At 37.5% G+C, this 15514-nt stretch overlaps 1 protein-coding gene across 7 annotated transcripts in view; it reads left to right on the forward strand.

Annotated features, from left to right (window-relative positions):
- Positions 1-15514, forward strand: part of UBE3A (ubiquitin protein ligase E3A) — a 55060-nt gene that overhangs the window by 29932 nt on the left and 9614 nt on the right. For all 7 annotated transcript variants that reach the window (XM_076359031.1, XM_076359057.1, XM_076359022.1 and 4 more), the window contains 3 exons: positions 1045-1355; positions 5285-6540; positions 15035-15179. In XM_076359031.1, coding sequence (XP_076215146.1) covers positions 1045-1355; positions 5285-6540; positions 15035-15179 — 1712 coding nt within the window. The remainder of the gene's footprint in view (positions 1-1044; positions 1356-5284; positions 6541-15034; positions 15180-15514) is intronic.

Raw genomic sequence — 15514 nt, forward strand, 5'->3', positions numbered from 1 at the left:
CCTAATCAAAATGTTTTAAATGTTTCATAGTTGATATTTTTCATTAATAACTTGTTTTCTTAAATGAAGTGAAGGTTTGGGGGTTTCTTTCCAAAATGTGGTGAAATATGGTGCTCTTGGCACTGCACGCAGCTGCTTCTGTCCCAGTTATGTGCAGCTTTCCGGCAACTTCTTTACCATTTGCATGTTTCTGTAAAAGTCTGTGACCTTATTAATTGGCCAGCTAAATTTTCTTGTGTGTGTATATAGTACTGAGCACATTGACTTGTATAGTGATACAGTTGTAATTCTTCAAAATGCATACTTGCCATGCGTAATTGCAGGAGAAAGGGGAGGATTTGGCAAATAGCTTTTTTAGAGAACCGTATACCTTATTAAGCTGAGGAGAGATATATTCAGCCTTGAGCTCGTCTTTAATCGTTGTTTTGTCATCAGTTTAATTAACCAAGGAATATTTTTCCTACAGATTTAAATAGACTAAATATCAGGTAACTTAGTCATCTGGAAACTTGTTTTAAAAAAAAAAAGTTTACATTTTAAGGGTTTATATCCTATTGGTGTAGTATTGATAGTATTACTAAATAAATGCCTGGGTCATTTGTATTTCACGCCTCTTCCCTCTGTCAGTGGCAACCATACCTCAGTACTATACATCAGACTCAATCACTGTATGAGATCCAGTTCTGTTTCACTTGCAGCCTTGCTTTGCATCTAAATTGTTCTCTTTTTCAGTGACAACTGAGATTGTTCAGAACTGAACAAGATTGTGTCCACTGTAATACTAGAATATAAAGCTGAAAACTGCATAAACAGGATTTACCTTTCACTTACATAGGACCCACAAATTAAATTGTGTGTTAAATATATTTGCATTTGTCAAGAGGAGAATCCTGCATTTAAAAAATCTCCTGATGTGTCCTCTCTGATACAGAAATCTTGTGTTTCAGTGCCTGACTAATCTCTGCCTTGCTGATGCTTTTGAACGAGCTTTGTATGTGAAAGCTCTACTAATCCTTGTACTTACTGTTTGAATGTTTGCTACAGGAAGCGAGCAGCTGCAAAGCATCTAATAGAGCGCTACTACCACCAGTTAACTGAGGGCTGTGGAAATGAAGCCTGCACGAATGAATTTTGTGCTTCCTGTCCAACTTTTCTCCGTATGGATAACAATGCAGCAGCCATTAAGGCCCTCGAGCTTTATAAGATTAATGCAAAACTCTGTGATCCTCATCCCTCCAAGAAAGGAACGAGCTCAGCTTACCTAGAAAACAATTCCAAAGGTGCCCATAACAATTCCTGCACTGACAGAAAAATGAACAAGAAGGAAATGCAAGGCCCAAGAGATGACTTTAAAGGTAAGATGTTATTTTAGAATTTTCCTAAAATAAAACACATTTAATATGCATGAGTATATCCCTACAGAATTCACTGTGGTGGTATTTTGCTGACTGTGGTGGTGTTCTGCTGATTTCTTAAGTAAAATACAATATTCGGCAATCAAATATGTTACTAGGGATTTTGAAAAATGGCTGGATTAATGCTGAACACTGATTCCAAATCTGGATCTTTACCACATCTCTGTTTAAAATCCATATGCATTTGTTGCCTTCTGAGATTACTGGTTTTGCAAATACAGAGAGGTTTTTTTAAGTGCTGTTGTATGACTGTTTTAGTTTTGCTAGTTTTGTAACTTCTGTAGTTAATGAGTTATAAAAGTTATACTTTAACCAATTCCAGATTCTGTGTTAAGAAACTTAACAGATGAACAAAAAATGATACAGTGGATGATAGGCAATACATCTACCAAGCTAAAAAAAGTTTCAGCAAAGTGATTTCTAAGCCAGTGTACAAAAATGAAATACTGTTCTGTATGTCTTTTCTGACTCCTGTTTAGCTTTTCAAACTCTAAAATAGTAAATACGTACTACAAGAATAATTTTAGTTGTCATCAAAACCTGCGGTGCAAACAGAAATCACAAGCTAAATGAAATGAAAGCCATCAACCTTTGAGCAGACCTTTTTTAGGTATCATTGCAGTAAGTGGTATAAACACAGAAGTTTAGATTCATCCATTTTAGCTAAAGAAGGTGAAACTCTTTACAGCAAAGAATTAAAAAGGCCTACAGAATCAGCCATAAAACATAGCACTGTGTAATAAGGGACCTAAGATGCTCCAGTCAATATCTGCATCAGTTTGTTCTTTATCTGATGCAAGGATAAACTTGTCCCCAAATTATTTATGATCTGAGTAAGCAAAGAGGAGAACAGCAGGGAGGGGAGAGGGGAGCCAGTGTAGTGTTAGATGGGCAAGAGGCACATTACATCTGTTGTGTGATTTGTCTTAGTTTTGTGTATTTTTAATGGAGGTGTGCACATACAGGATTTTCCTCTTTTCTCCCTGACCCTACTGTCCTCTATCCCCAAGATAGATATCTAAGAGTCTTCTCAGCCTATCTCCAGAGACAATCTGTTGTCTAAAGTAATGACTCTTCTGACTTCATCTGTTGCAGCATCACAAGTATTGACCTGTCTTTGTAGCTGTATGGACAGAGAGCATTAATGTGTTCTTAAAGCCTATCTGAGACTCTTAGTTACCTTTGGAATTGGATGATGTCTAAGGAATCTAGCGCTCTGAAATTTTTCAAGATCCATCTGCAGAAACAGTTACTGGGAAAACTGCAGTTAAGTTTAAGAAAGCCAAGGAAAAGGATGTGCAGCTTGGTTTTATGCTTGACATAGGATTGAAAGTTCTAAATAAATTGAAAGAAATGCCCTTCAGAAAGAATTATTTAAATTACTTTTCTGTAGTGCTAAGCCCTAAGACTATTACCTTTGGGGGAAAAATGTATCTGGAGACCATTGTCAGCATCTTGGTACTATCTTACATGGCAGTCCAAAAAGAGGAAAGAAATAGAGAAATTGCAAATATGTAAAAAGCATGGGTTACAAATGTAGTCACATATATAGAGAGCCATTTCAAAATCAGTCTTATAATTACCTGGGGAGCTATTTTCAACTTCGATCGCCAAAACATTAAATTGGGAACAGAGAAGGTCAGTGGACAGGCAGTGAGTTCACAATCGTAACAAAGCTTCCATAAGAGATAATGAAAAGATAATTAATAAATTTTCTAATTAGGGAGTGTGTTGTTGGCAATATATAGATCACATGCAGTCTTTTTCACAGTCAAGGATCACTGTTAAAGCTTGACTTCATGTACAGATTTGTCATGAAGTATTACTGAGAACAAGGTCTGAGAGGAGATACGTGTACTTCGCTGGATCACTTAGTTGCAATAGAAAGGGTGAGAGGAGAAGGTGTGTAAAAGCTCACATGCTCAGACACAAGTCAGCTGAAATTGACTTGATTTAGAAGAAAGCTTCACTTAGGTTTGTTTTTCTCCAGCTGTTCTCCCTGCTGTAAAGTAAAAATGGGGCAGACCCTTATGGCAACTCAGTTAGAGGATGGTCACAGGATATGACTTAAAAATGTTATGAAACTGCTGATGGTAATACTAAATATTTTAACTGGAAGTAGCACATGGTTTGTTCCTTCAATACTAAAACCTGTAAAAGAATGACTGGGGAATTCCTGTTGTAAGTATGGAAATCTGAAATGTGTTACGTTGTTAAATTGTCAACTTTGCTGATATTTTTTATCCTATGAATAACCTCTGCAATCCAGAGTCAGTGAACTTGAGGCTATGGACCTCATTTTGAGGAGCTGTGGAATGGAACAGCATCTGTATCAGCAGTTAAATTTCTTTTAGCCAAATCTGCTTCTTGAGCATGCACTGCAACAGATAAAGATAGGAGATGTTGCACTACGCTTGAATCCTTTCATAATATTTTCAGTGCTGTTTTTAACAGGACATTTCAGTTTTGAAGCTTTTTCACTGTCTTCAGATTGGTTGGAAGTCAACCTCAGTAGCATGACATAAGCTTAATCTTTCCTGTGTTATATGTGCTCTAAGAATGGCTTGGGCCTCTGAAAATCAGTAGGTTGTCTGTTTTTGCATCATTTAGTTTGTATTTTTAACTTAATGACTGCTTGGAATGAATGTTAGTGTAGACAATCACATTTCAAAATACGTTAACGTATAACTGTATTAAAATGATATGCTTCCTTCTTTCTGCAGAGGCAGTTGTTCTAGCGTGGTTGGTGAATACAGTGCTGTGATGTGTGCTTTTTAGATTTCTAGAGATGCTATTAAACAGATTCAGTTTTAGTTCTAAATTATGTGTCAGTTTAGAAGAATCTGCTTAAACTAGAACATCTTTTCGGAGTCTGATCATGTGGTAGTCCTACTCTAAATCATCACCTGATGAGAAAGCACCTGTGGGTTCGGTTTGAGAAGTAGCATAGAAAGCTATAAATAATGTTTTCTCCTTCTCTTTTCTAAAGTGAAAGGAAGATTTCAAATAACAAATGGACTTATTCCATATCAGGGGTTTGGGGGGGAGGGGGAACAGACAGGTATTTGGAACCCCTGCAGATGATGTGTGTAAAGCAGTTTGTTCATCTGAATAGCATGTTGATGAGTATACTCAAGTTGTTTATCTCGGTAAGGCCTAATGTACAAAGAAATAACCCACATGCCCAACTGTGTGTGTAATTTAGAAGGCAGCATAAATTCCTGAGCATGTATTGTGGGGTTTTGGGATGATTTTCAGGCATCAGTTTAGTATAAAAACAGTTGCAGAAAGCCTTAGAAATAAGAAATCTAATATTCCCATTAATATACAACAAAACAAATTATTGAATCTTTTCTTCAAGATCTGTTTTTAAGGGAGAAAGAGCGTGTGAAGTCTATACGCGTGTGCTATGTTTTGAAAAGAGAGGTTGATACACTTTAGTTTGTGTATAGTTGAATGACTTACGCATTGATTGTGCAGATTTACCAGAAGACCGTATTGTCACACAGTCTTATTCATTAAGTCTTTTAAAGTTTAAACATCTTACTGATTGATTTAGTTGCTCTAGTTTAGATGATACAATACTGTTAACTGCCAAATGTAGTTAATTGGCTGCAAAACAGTTTTACCATTAAGCATGTTCTCTGATCGACATCCATGAATACAACATTTTACAAAATCATAGTGAATGAAGTCATGTTTCTTCATGGTAATGGAATTATAAAGTATCTGTCTTGACTTTATCTACCACTGACACTGTTTTTTCCAGTGTTAATGATGATCTGATGCACAGATTTCTTGAGTAGAGCAAATTAGAAGTATTTTATCTTCTAAATTTTTATCTTAAAATTAATTTTATCTTTTTATAGATGTGACTTTTCTAACAGAAGACAAGATATATGAAATTCTTGAACTATGTCGAGAGAAAGAGGATTATTCCCCTTTAATCCGGGTGATTGGGAGAGTATTTTCTAGTGCTGAAGCATTGGTACAGAGTTTTCGAAAAGCCAAGCAGCACACCAAGGAGGAGCTCAAGTCTCTTCAAGGAAAGGATGAAGACAAAGATGAAGATGAAAAGGAAAAAGCTGCCTGTTCGGCTGCTGCTATGGAAGAAGATTCAGGCGCATCGTCATCTTCGTCGTCAAGAATAGGTGATAACACACAAGGAGATAATAACCTCCAAAAACTAGGCCCGGATGAAGTGTCTGTAGATATTGAAGCAGTCAGACGGGTCTATGATAGATTACTTTCTAATGAAAAAATAGAAACTGCCTTTTTAAATGCACTTGTGTACTTGTCACCTAATGTGGAATGTGACTTGACTTACCATAATGTGTACTCTCGGGATCCTAACTATCTGAATTTGTTTATTATCGTTATGGAGAATGGCAATCTTCATAGCCCAGAATATCTGGAAATGGCTCTACCATTGTTTTGCAAAGCAATGAGCAAACTACCCCTTGCAGCTCAAGCAAAACTGGTCAGATTGTGGTCTAAGTACAGAGCAGACCAAATTCGGAGAATGATGGAAACATTTCAGCAGCTTATTACTTACAAAGTCATAAGCAATGAATTCAATAGTCGTAACCTAGTGAATGATGATGATGCTGTTGTTGCTGCTTCAAAGTGCTTGAAAATGGTTTACTATGCAAATGTAGTAGGAGGGGATGTGGATACAGATCATAACGAAGAGGAAGACGAAGAACCCATCCCAGAATCAAGTGAACTAACTCTTCAAGAGCTGTTGGGTGAGGAAAGAAGAAATAAAAAAGGTCCTCGAGTGGACCCACTGGAAACTGAACTTGGTGTTAAAACTATAGATTGCAGAAAACCACTTATCCCTTTTGAAGAATTTATTAATGAACCACTGAATGATGTTCTAGAAATGGACAAAGACTACACTTTCTTCAAAGTAGAAACAGAAAATAAATTCTCTTTTATGACCTGTCCCTTCATATTGAATGCTGTTACCAAGAACCTGGGTTTGTATTATGACAATAGAATCCGGATGTACAGTGAAAGACGCATAACTGTGCTCTACAGCTTAGTTCAAGGACAGCAGCTGAACCCGTATTTGCGACTTAAAGTGAGACGTGATCACATCATAGATGATGCGCTTGTCCGGGTAAGTCATACAGCAACGTGGAACTTAGGTTTGTTGGTTCTGACTAGTGTGAACTACATGGGCTTTGACTAAGTGAAAAGGACTGCGTGTGAGTGCAGTGTTTTACGTACTAGACTTCCTCTAGAAGAAACTCAAATAGCTTTACCATACTGAGTTGAATTATAAGCATGCTGCTGAAGATTTGTATGTTCAGCAGAACCACTTCTACTCAGAGTGGTTGCAGACTTAGAAGTTTTAAAGTGTTATTCACCATTAACAGATTCTGCACTGTTACAGCTCTTAATGGTGCAAGCGACCAACTTCTGTTTCAGTACTTTGTCCTCTGGACTGTCTTGGATCATCTTCTGATAGTAGGGTTTTTCAAATGGAAGTTGGAATTAAAGCTTTTCAGTTGTGTACTCTTCTTGTGGACTTCTGAACTTCTAGATATAAAGTGTGTGGAGTGACTGTATGATAAGTAGAACTTCTCACTTCTCTGAGCGTTGTTGCAATTTGGTGTAAATACTGGTAAGACTGAGAAAGGAGAAGTAAGACCTGTTAGTACCTGAGAGCTGAGAGCAGCCTGTTTCTGGATATGCTGGCTTCTTAAAGTAAAACTTAAAGCCGTTTGTTCACATATTTTTGGAAGATGGGAATTCATAGAATCATTAAGGTTGGAAAAGACCTCTAAGATTATCGAGTCCAACCGTCGACCCAACACCACCATGCCCAATAAACCATGTCCCTAAGCGCCGCATCTACATGTCTTTTAAATATTTCCAGGGATGGGGACTCAACCACTTCCCTGGGCAGCCTGTTCCAATGTTTCACCACTCTTGCAGTAAAGACATTTTTCCTCGTGTCCAATCTAAACCTCCCGTGGTGCAACTTGAGGCCATTTCCTCTTGTCCTATTGCTTGTTACTTGGGAGAAGAGACCGACACCCACCTCGCTACAACCTCCTTTCAGGTGGTTGTAGAGCGTGATGAGGTCTCCCCTCAGCCTCCTTTTCTGCAGGCTAAACAACCCCAGTTCCCTCAGCCCCTCCTCAATAAGACTTGTTCTCCAGACCCTTCACCAGCCTCGTTGCCCTTCTCTGGACACACTCCAGCACCTAGAATTTATACAGGCTACAAACTATAAAGAATATTTCACAGTAAACTTTTTCATAAATATGTCCTTTAATTTTAGGACTCTTCCTCCCTTTATTTTTTTGCTAAAGCTGTTGTTTTTCAGAAGCTCATTTTTCTGTGTTCTGTTATTAAAGTACAACAATGTTTGCAAAATCTTAATTTAACCATGGCTTTAAAGCTTGTTGCTGAAGAGCCAGATGGGTATTTGGAGAGACTCAGGGGAAAGTATCTCTTTTTGCCTCTCAACCCAGCTGTTACTGCTAGTTAAATTTGATGACTTTAACTGCTACTGAAGGTCAATTGTGAGAGCCCTAAATGAGCTCCCACCTTAATTTTTCTGTGTACCTCTGAATTTCCAGATGGGTTAGCTGCTTCATGGGAATTGCTGATATTACGATTTATCAGGGAAAACCTTTGTCTCCAGTACCAATAGGAAAAATAAAATTGCAATGCAGAAATGTCTTCTGTCTGTAAACCCAATTATTATATTAGGCAAATGAGAAATATAGTGTTCTAAGATTAAACCCTACTGTGTACCAGTTTTCTAATTTAAAAATACTTTTTGAAATTTCACTGCCTATCAGACTTACAGTTCTATCCAGTTATGTTTTGTCACATTATTGTAATGGAGTTTATTTCCATTTCCAAAGCTCTGTTCAGCTTTGGGATACATAAATACTGGAAAAAAGGGAGGGACAGTACTATCTCTTAAGGAGAGGATGGGCTAAAAGAGGGTAAGAGCTAGTTTTAGGGAGATGTTCATTTTAATGTCAGTTCCATCAGAGAGGAAGCAGACCTTCCTCCTCATACAGATTTTCCTTCCCATCATCAGTAAGTATGAGAAGGCATTCTTCCACATGTTGCTTGTTGTGGAAGGAAGCTGAAATCTTTGAGGACAAAATACATGTTTAGTGTTGCTTAGAAAGCTCGTGGGCAACATCAAGTTGGTGCAGCTACTATATCACGAGGGCCACAGCAGTCATCGCTGTGCACACTCTTGGTCTGTTGGAAATTTAGGTAGTTTAAATCAGATTAAGCTCAAACGTACTAATTTAAATTGTGTTGCACTTGCAGCAGCCCTTGCACAGCCTAGCAGTCTACGAGTACATGGCTGGGCAGTTGCCATGGATCCTCTTATGGCTGTTAATTTAAGCTGTCAGAACATGCTAGATTATGGTGATCTGACTCTGTCAAAGGCCCAAGGAGAGTAAGAATTTTAAACTGTTTATTCTGGGACAGAAAATAATGGAAAAAGATAAAATTGTTCTAAATTCAAGCAGTCTGAGCTGAACTGTAGTGTTAGTCAATGAGAGCAAGCGCAGCCCAGGCATTTCTCGAAAGTGGAAAATAGATTGTATTCAGTAAAATGGAAGTGAATGAAGACTTGCCATCCTAGCTGGAGGATGGGAGCTGTATGTGCCACTTCAAACAGATGCAACAAAGTAGCTGTTGTGAGATGATGTGGACTTAGAGAAAATTGTGTTGATAAATATATGTAGTGGGTACAGAAGTCACCTTTTAACTATTGATACGTTTTAACTGATGGATGATATGAAGTATCAGTGTTCAAGGAAGAGATTTTAAATATTCCTGAGGAAGTGTTAGAAGTTAAGAAAGGAGTGAATGAAACAATACAGTGTTCCTGTTTACTGTGGTGTGCTTAGGTCTTTTTTTCATTTGTTTGTTGTCATTTTAATATCAAAAAGGATGCAATAGGAATACATTTGGAGAGCTCAGAGTCTCTTCAGAGAGACTGTAAAGTCCTCTTGATGGTAAAAAAGATGACTGAGAGGACATAAAAGATGACATGGAGAAGTTGAATAGGAAATACCGGTTTTCTCAACTGGTAACACCCAGTCATATTATCAGGAAGCAGGCTTAACATAAGCGAAAGGACATTTTTTTCCGGACAGTGTACCTTAAAATCATGGATGTCATTGCCCAGAACGTGTAGCTCTTCATGAAAGAAAGATCCATCAAAAGCTAATGGGCATTACAGGCATTTTGATGTGACCCACGCACAAACCTCAGGAAGTCTCTAAGCTGCAAGTCTTGCTGGTAGCTGGAAAAGTATCGTAGGGAAAATACTGTTCCACACTGTCATCTTGCACTTTCTTCAGTGGGTGCCTGATCTGTTTGAATTGCATGCTGTTGTTACACAGGTACTTCCTGTAACAGGTTGAGAAGTGATTTTTTTTTTTTCTTAGTAAATTTCACAATTTGTTTCCACTTCCTAATTGGCCAGTAATTGGTCTGGATGAAGATCTTCAGTCTTATCTCCTAATCCATCAAGTGACTTGCTCTATCTCTGCTTGCAGTCAAAGTTGGAACTGCAGGTCAAAGATGGGTACCATGTGCTTCCATAGTAGCACTGACAGCATCAAACCTAAGTGAAAGCTATGTTGTATGAGTTTGCTTTGGTGATGGCTGCAGTTTGGGGTGCAGTATTGAACTTTGGAAGGGTCTCACTGAAAACTATCAGAAAGATCTTGCCAAGATAATAGTCTTCAATAGTAAAAGTGTATTCTTAGATCTGTTCGGTGACAAAATGTTTCCAAACGTGCTTAAATTACAGGTAAGTAATTATGACTTCCAAAATCTTTACCCTTGCATTGTGCTTCTTACTTTTGGGGTTTGAATACTTATAGACTTGTTTGAATTGTAAGTAATTACATAGTCATGTTACTAGACCTGTGTCTTTACAGAACATCCACTGCAGACTTTTTTGACTGTATGTAGAATAACTCTGATAATTTCATGATAAAAGCATTTTCAGAAATATTGATTAAAACTAGGCTGAGATGGTCTTATTCATATTTTCCTCATTGCTGGATATTTTTCAAGCAAATATATCGATCAGCCTTCATAATTTCTTTTTGCAAATGGACTAAGTACAGGTCTTTGCTAATTAGTCGAGCTAATTAAGTTATCACCAAGCTGTTTTTCTCTTATCAATATTTAATATTTAAACTTTTAGAATTCATTATGTACATCTTCTCATTTTTTGGACTTCATTAAAACCGATATGAGCACTGGTAAGTGATTTTTGTTTTTAATTACTGTAGGATTTTTTCTTTTACTAAGAATTTGAAGCAATACCTTTTAAATACCTTTGAAGCCATAATTTGTTTAAAGCCGCTATTAAAAGAATTGTAGTTCACCCTGGAACAAATATATCTAAGCAAAAATTTTATTTACACATTCATTATTCGATTTCTTTGCATGCATGAAACTTGCATCAAAAACTTATTTTTCGTTTTTTTAATTGAAATGGACTTAATGAAACATGCTTTCTTTGTACTATATACTTATTGTATACTTACTTATATGTATGTTAGTCTGAAAAGTCACTGGGGGGGTGGGGTTGCAAATAGTGAAGTTCTAGTCCCCATTTTTATTAAGGAACCCTTACGTTTGGGAGTTGGTAGCTGAGTTTGCAGTTCTTGAAAGCAGTTAACATGCTTTTTTGTGTCTAACAGGTTTCTTTTGAGATGTTTACTGTACTCCTGCTGAGTCATGTTACCTGAATGTGGTAGTAATGAAAGGAAGTTTATCCTTAAATCCCCTCTTCTGCCTTTTCATTCCCCAACAGCTATTTCTTTCATTCCCTTCCTCTGAGTTTACTTTTTTTTTTGCATAGATTTTATGTGGATTTATTCTCAGGTAGCAGTAATTTAAAGGGGGTGTGTTATGACACACGAGTTCCGCAAGTGAAAATGTGGTGGATTCCTTCAGCAGAGTCTGGCTGGTACTTGCTCGCAAATTAGAAACTCACTCTGACAAATTTCATATTGAATGTAGACGGCTGGCAGGCAGCAAGCCTCTCCTGCTTGTAAATGACTGCTAAATATATTGATGAGCAAAAACTCTTCTGTGACAACTGAAGCCAGTAGGCAGATTCTTGCATGGTACATTAGCAACAAAGTACTCCAGGAGCTTTGAGGTTTTCTTAGACTAAGTCGATGTTTATGTGTGTTCAGTTGAAAATCTCAGCACTAGCGTGCCTTGGTTGCATGCAGAATATGTCTGACTGTGGTGATGTATGCATGAACCGTAAAGTACAGCTTGAGAGGATGCTTCTTAGTCTGTTAAGTATTGCTTCACATGCAGTTTTGCAGAAAATGTAGTGACTGACTTATGTCATGATGTGTCACTGGTACTTTCAAACTTAAATTAGTTGTGTTCATGTCATTTTTGCCTTCTAGCATGGAAAGTATTCCTGCCACTGCCTTAAAGAGAACTTTCATGTTACATTGCTAGAACTTGAGGGGTTTTTTTTTGATAATTTTTAACTGAATAGAGACTATTTCAATTAGTATCAATTTTAAGAAGGAAACCAAACTCTGGTATTACATTAAGCTTTTAAATGTTGTCCTATTTCTGTCATCCAATGGAAGACTCCTGTCTCTCAGGAAAGCACAATTTGTTCTGTAAGCAAAGTAAATCATACAATCTCTTATGCTGTGGCACAATGTCATGTTTCAGCCAACAAAATACAGATGTTCTTTATAATGGCATGTCTCAGCTTTCAGCTTTTCAATTCGTAGATACTCAATTTTTGATGCTACTGCTTCAGACTTGCTACACACATGCTTTCTGGGAAGTCCCTGGAAAATGTAATGACAACTTCATCTGCTTGGCCAGTCAAACCATCATGACAGAAAACATTAGCTTCTAAAACTTCGGGAATTCACACACACACACACACACATTGGGTTTTTGTAGCAATATCTGTGTTGACACAATTGGGGTAGCTCTGATTATTTAAAAAAAAACCCAAACAACTTTAAACTGAAGTTCATACTTCCTTGCTATAGAAACACTGCTGCAGTTCTGCTAAAATTCAGTGCTGTCATGACTAATGCTGTTTTCTGCTGAGTTCCAGTTTTCTTGTGAAGCATCAGTGTTGAGAGACATGGATGTTCAAAGGAGCAGCTAAATTCGCAACCTTCAGTTGAGCAGCTTAGCAACATTGTCCTGGTTATAGAAGCTACTTCAAGGAACATTAGGCTTTGACTCAAAATACTGGCTTTTTGGTAATCCTTTATCTGACTCCCTCACAGACATCAGCACAGTGTTCCAATCTGCCCAGCTGGCATTGCTCAACTAAGAGTGTTTCCTTCCCCTTTTTTAATACTGCTTTTCTTTTACATCACTCATTGCAGTGTAGTTCTCAGCCAAAAAATCATTTTGAAATAGTTTTTTTTAAATTGCTTTATATATATAAAAGCGCTCTCCTTAATATAAGTGACACAATGACACAAATGGCACAAGAGAGCCTTTACACGATGACAAAGGGTTGCTGTCCCAAAAGAAACGTAGAGGCAATACTTGCTTTCTCAGAACTCATCAAAATCCATAAAACTTGCAAAGTAGTGAATTGCTGGTGGTATATATTACAAAGCCAACAGTCATGACTGGGGAGAAAAAAACAAAGTATTATTAGTACCAGTTGTAAGTGGAAGGGATTCAAATAGGAGAACTTCTGTCTGTCCAGCTTGAATGTATAACCTGTACTTATGGTCTTAAAATAAATGCTACTTCTCTGTTTTTAAAAAGTCTCAGTTGTATTTGGAACATGGCTTAAGCTCCATTGTCCTCCTATTCAGGAACAAAATTTTTTTACACATCTCTAAGATACATAATTTGAAGATTTACATGAAAGGCAAGATGCAAAACTACACTGTTATGGGAAGCATGTGATGAGAATAGCAATGGGGGTGGAACTGCAACATGTTTTTGCTGCACAAGTATTGTTGATAAAATACAGTGAACTTCAAACAATAGATGTTATTTGGTCTCCTTAGGGGCAAAATAGTTCATTGCAAATTATATGCAATAGAATACCAAATGGACAGACTGCTTTAGTACATAACTAAGTTTTCCACATAATCTTGTAATTTAATATACATCTCAATCTGCTAATCTGAACTCGCTTGCTCTTGTTCTTAGGGTCTTCATGGCTTAGCTCCATTTTTTTAACTGAGCTTTATATGCTACAGAGTTACACTTCCTCTTCCTGGTTGTAGTTTTCAATACCAGTTAGTGCAGTTCTTTCCCCGCATACTCCTTTTGCATGAGGAGCTTCAAAGTCTTCAAATCCATTGTGCTAACCACCTTAGCTCTGTCACCTGGCTACCCCTGCTGTGCTGCTTGCAACATAGCTGGCTGACTTGGCGGTTACTGGGAGAAAACATACCTTACTGGTGGTGTCATTTTATGAGTTGATGGTGTCATTATTGCTGCCTTTATCCTCTCTGTTCTGTTCCAGTTTTCCTTTACGCTTCTGTAGTAAAATTCTGGGACGTAAACGATGTGTTGGCATGTGTGTGTGGATAAGGTAGGGTAGTGAAATAAAAAGAAATGGTTTGGCATGTTAAGGACACCTGCTGGTAAATAGTTTGTGCTAGCCTGGATTAGAGGCGAATCTTGCCAGTAATATGGTGCTGGCAGAGGGACGTACAGGTCCATCTGTGCCTTACTTTACTGCTGTTGAGTTTTCTTTGCCATGTAGGTATATTAAATGTAATCATGCTGCACAGGTTTAACCAATATGTTTATGCTTTTAAGCAGCATATTCCTTATCAGCTGCAAAATATTCTTGTATAACTTTTGATTTACTGAAAGGATACGTTTTTGTTGGAAGAAAGTGAAAGACCTGTAATGGCCTTTATATAGACATGAAACCCTTTCCTGTGAAATGTCACAACTTCTATTTGACCTTAACTGAATTTTCACTTTTGTGGAAGCAATGCAGTAGATCTGTTTAAAGGCACTGAAGAAATAAGAGCAAGAGACTTCTGAGACTTATTCATTCGGGTCAAGAGGAAAGGGGATCGATTTGACTGTAATATTAGTATCTTTTTATTTCTGGTTTTTTTTTTTCCCCAGCTCTTTGTTTGTGACTAGTCAAAGGCTTGTCTTCTGTCTTCCACCTCCACTACATGAAGGTTCTGAAAACATATCTGTGTAAGCCCTTCACAAAACCGTTCGTTGTCAAACATGTAGATCAGATTGCAGTCTCTTTTCGTTGTCAGATGAATTTAATTATCCCAGTAATACATCTTGTTTTCATACTGTTTTCTGTGAATTTTGTGCAACACAATGCTAACTTCTTTTAAATAAGTGCTTAAAAGAACAGAAATGGAGAAGGCTAACAGATTTAATTGGCTAACAGATCAGAGCTGTGGTAAGTTTGCTGTGTTAATCCCCAAATTCTAATACGCGTTTAGAGTGATTTAGCATTACTGTTGGTTTCTGATGTTTTACTGTTGTTGCTTTCTTCTTAGGTTTGGAGGGTAGTTTTTCATTATTTGATACTCAGTTGACTCTTCTAGTAAACAGATTTCCTAATGAAGTACTTCTATCTGTTCACTCAATAGCTAGAGATGATTGCCATGGAAAATCCTGCAGACTTGAAGAAGCAATTGTATGTTGAATTTGAAGGAGAGCAAGGGGTAGATGAAGGAGGTGTTTCCAAAGAATTTTTTCAACTGGTTGTGGAAGAAATCTTCAATCCAGATATTGGTATGTGTTCTAATAACTTACTAACTTACCAGATTTTTCCCATGAAAGGTTGGACCAGATGATCTTTCAAGGTCCCTTCCAACCTGGGCTGTTCTATGTTTATGCAGTGCTTTTCTACATCTGCTGCTGCTTCTCTCTGAAGCTCTCCAGGTTTCTTGGTGATCATGAGAGTACTTGACCCATTGAGGCTCAGTATTTCATCATCAGTCATCCTCCTAAGGAGGAATGATGAAAGGAATAACTGTATAGTTAGTGAAAGCTACCATTGCTTGTTTAGATATAAATCAGTAGTATAGGGTTTCTTTGCAGGGTTCCTTTGTTTGTTCTCTCACCTT

The sequence above is a fragment of the Aptenodytes patagonicus genome, chromosome 1, assembly GCF_965638725.1.
Source record: "Aptenodytes patagonicus chromosome 1, bAptPat1.pri.cur, whole genome shotgun sequence".
Classification (NCBI taxonomy): Eukaryota; Metazoa; Chordata; class Aves; order Sphenisciformes; family Spheniscidae; genus Aptenodytes; species Aptenodytes patagonicus.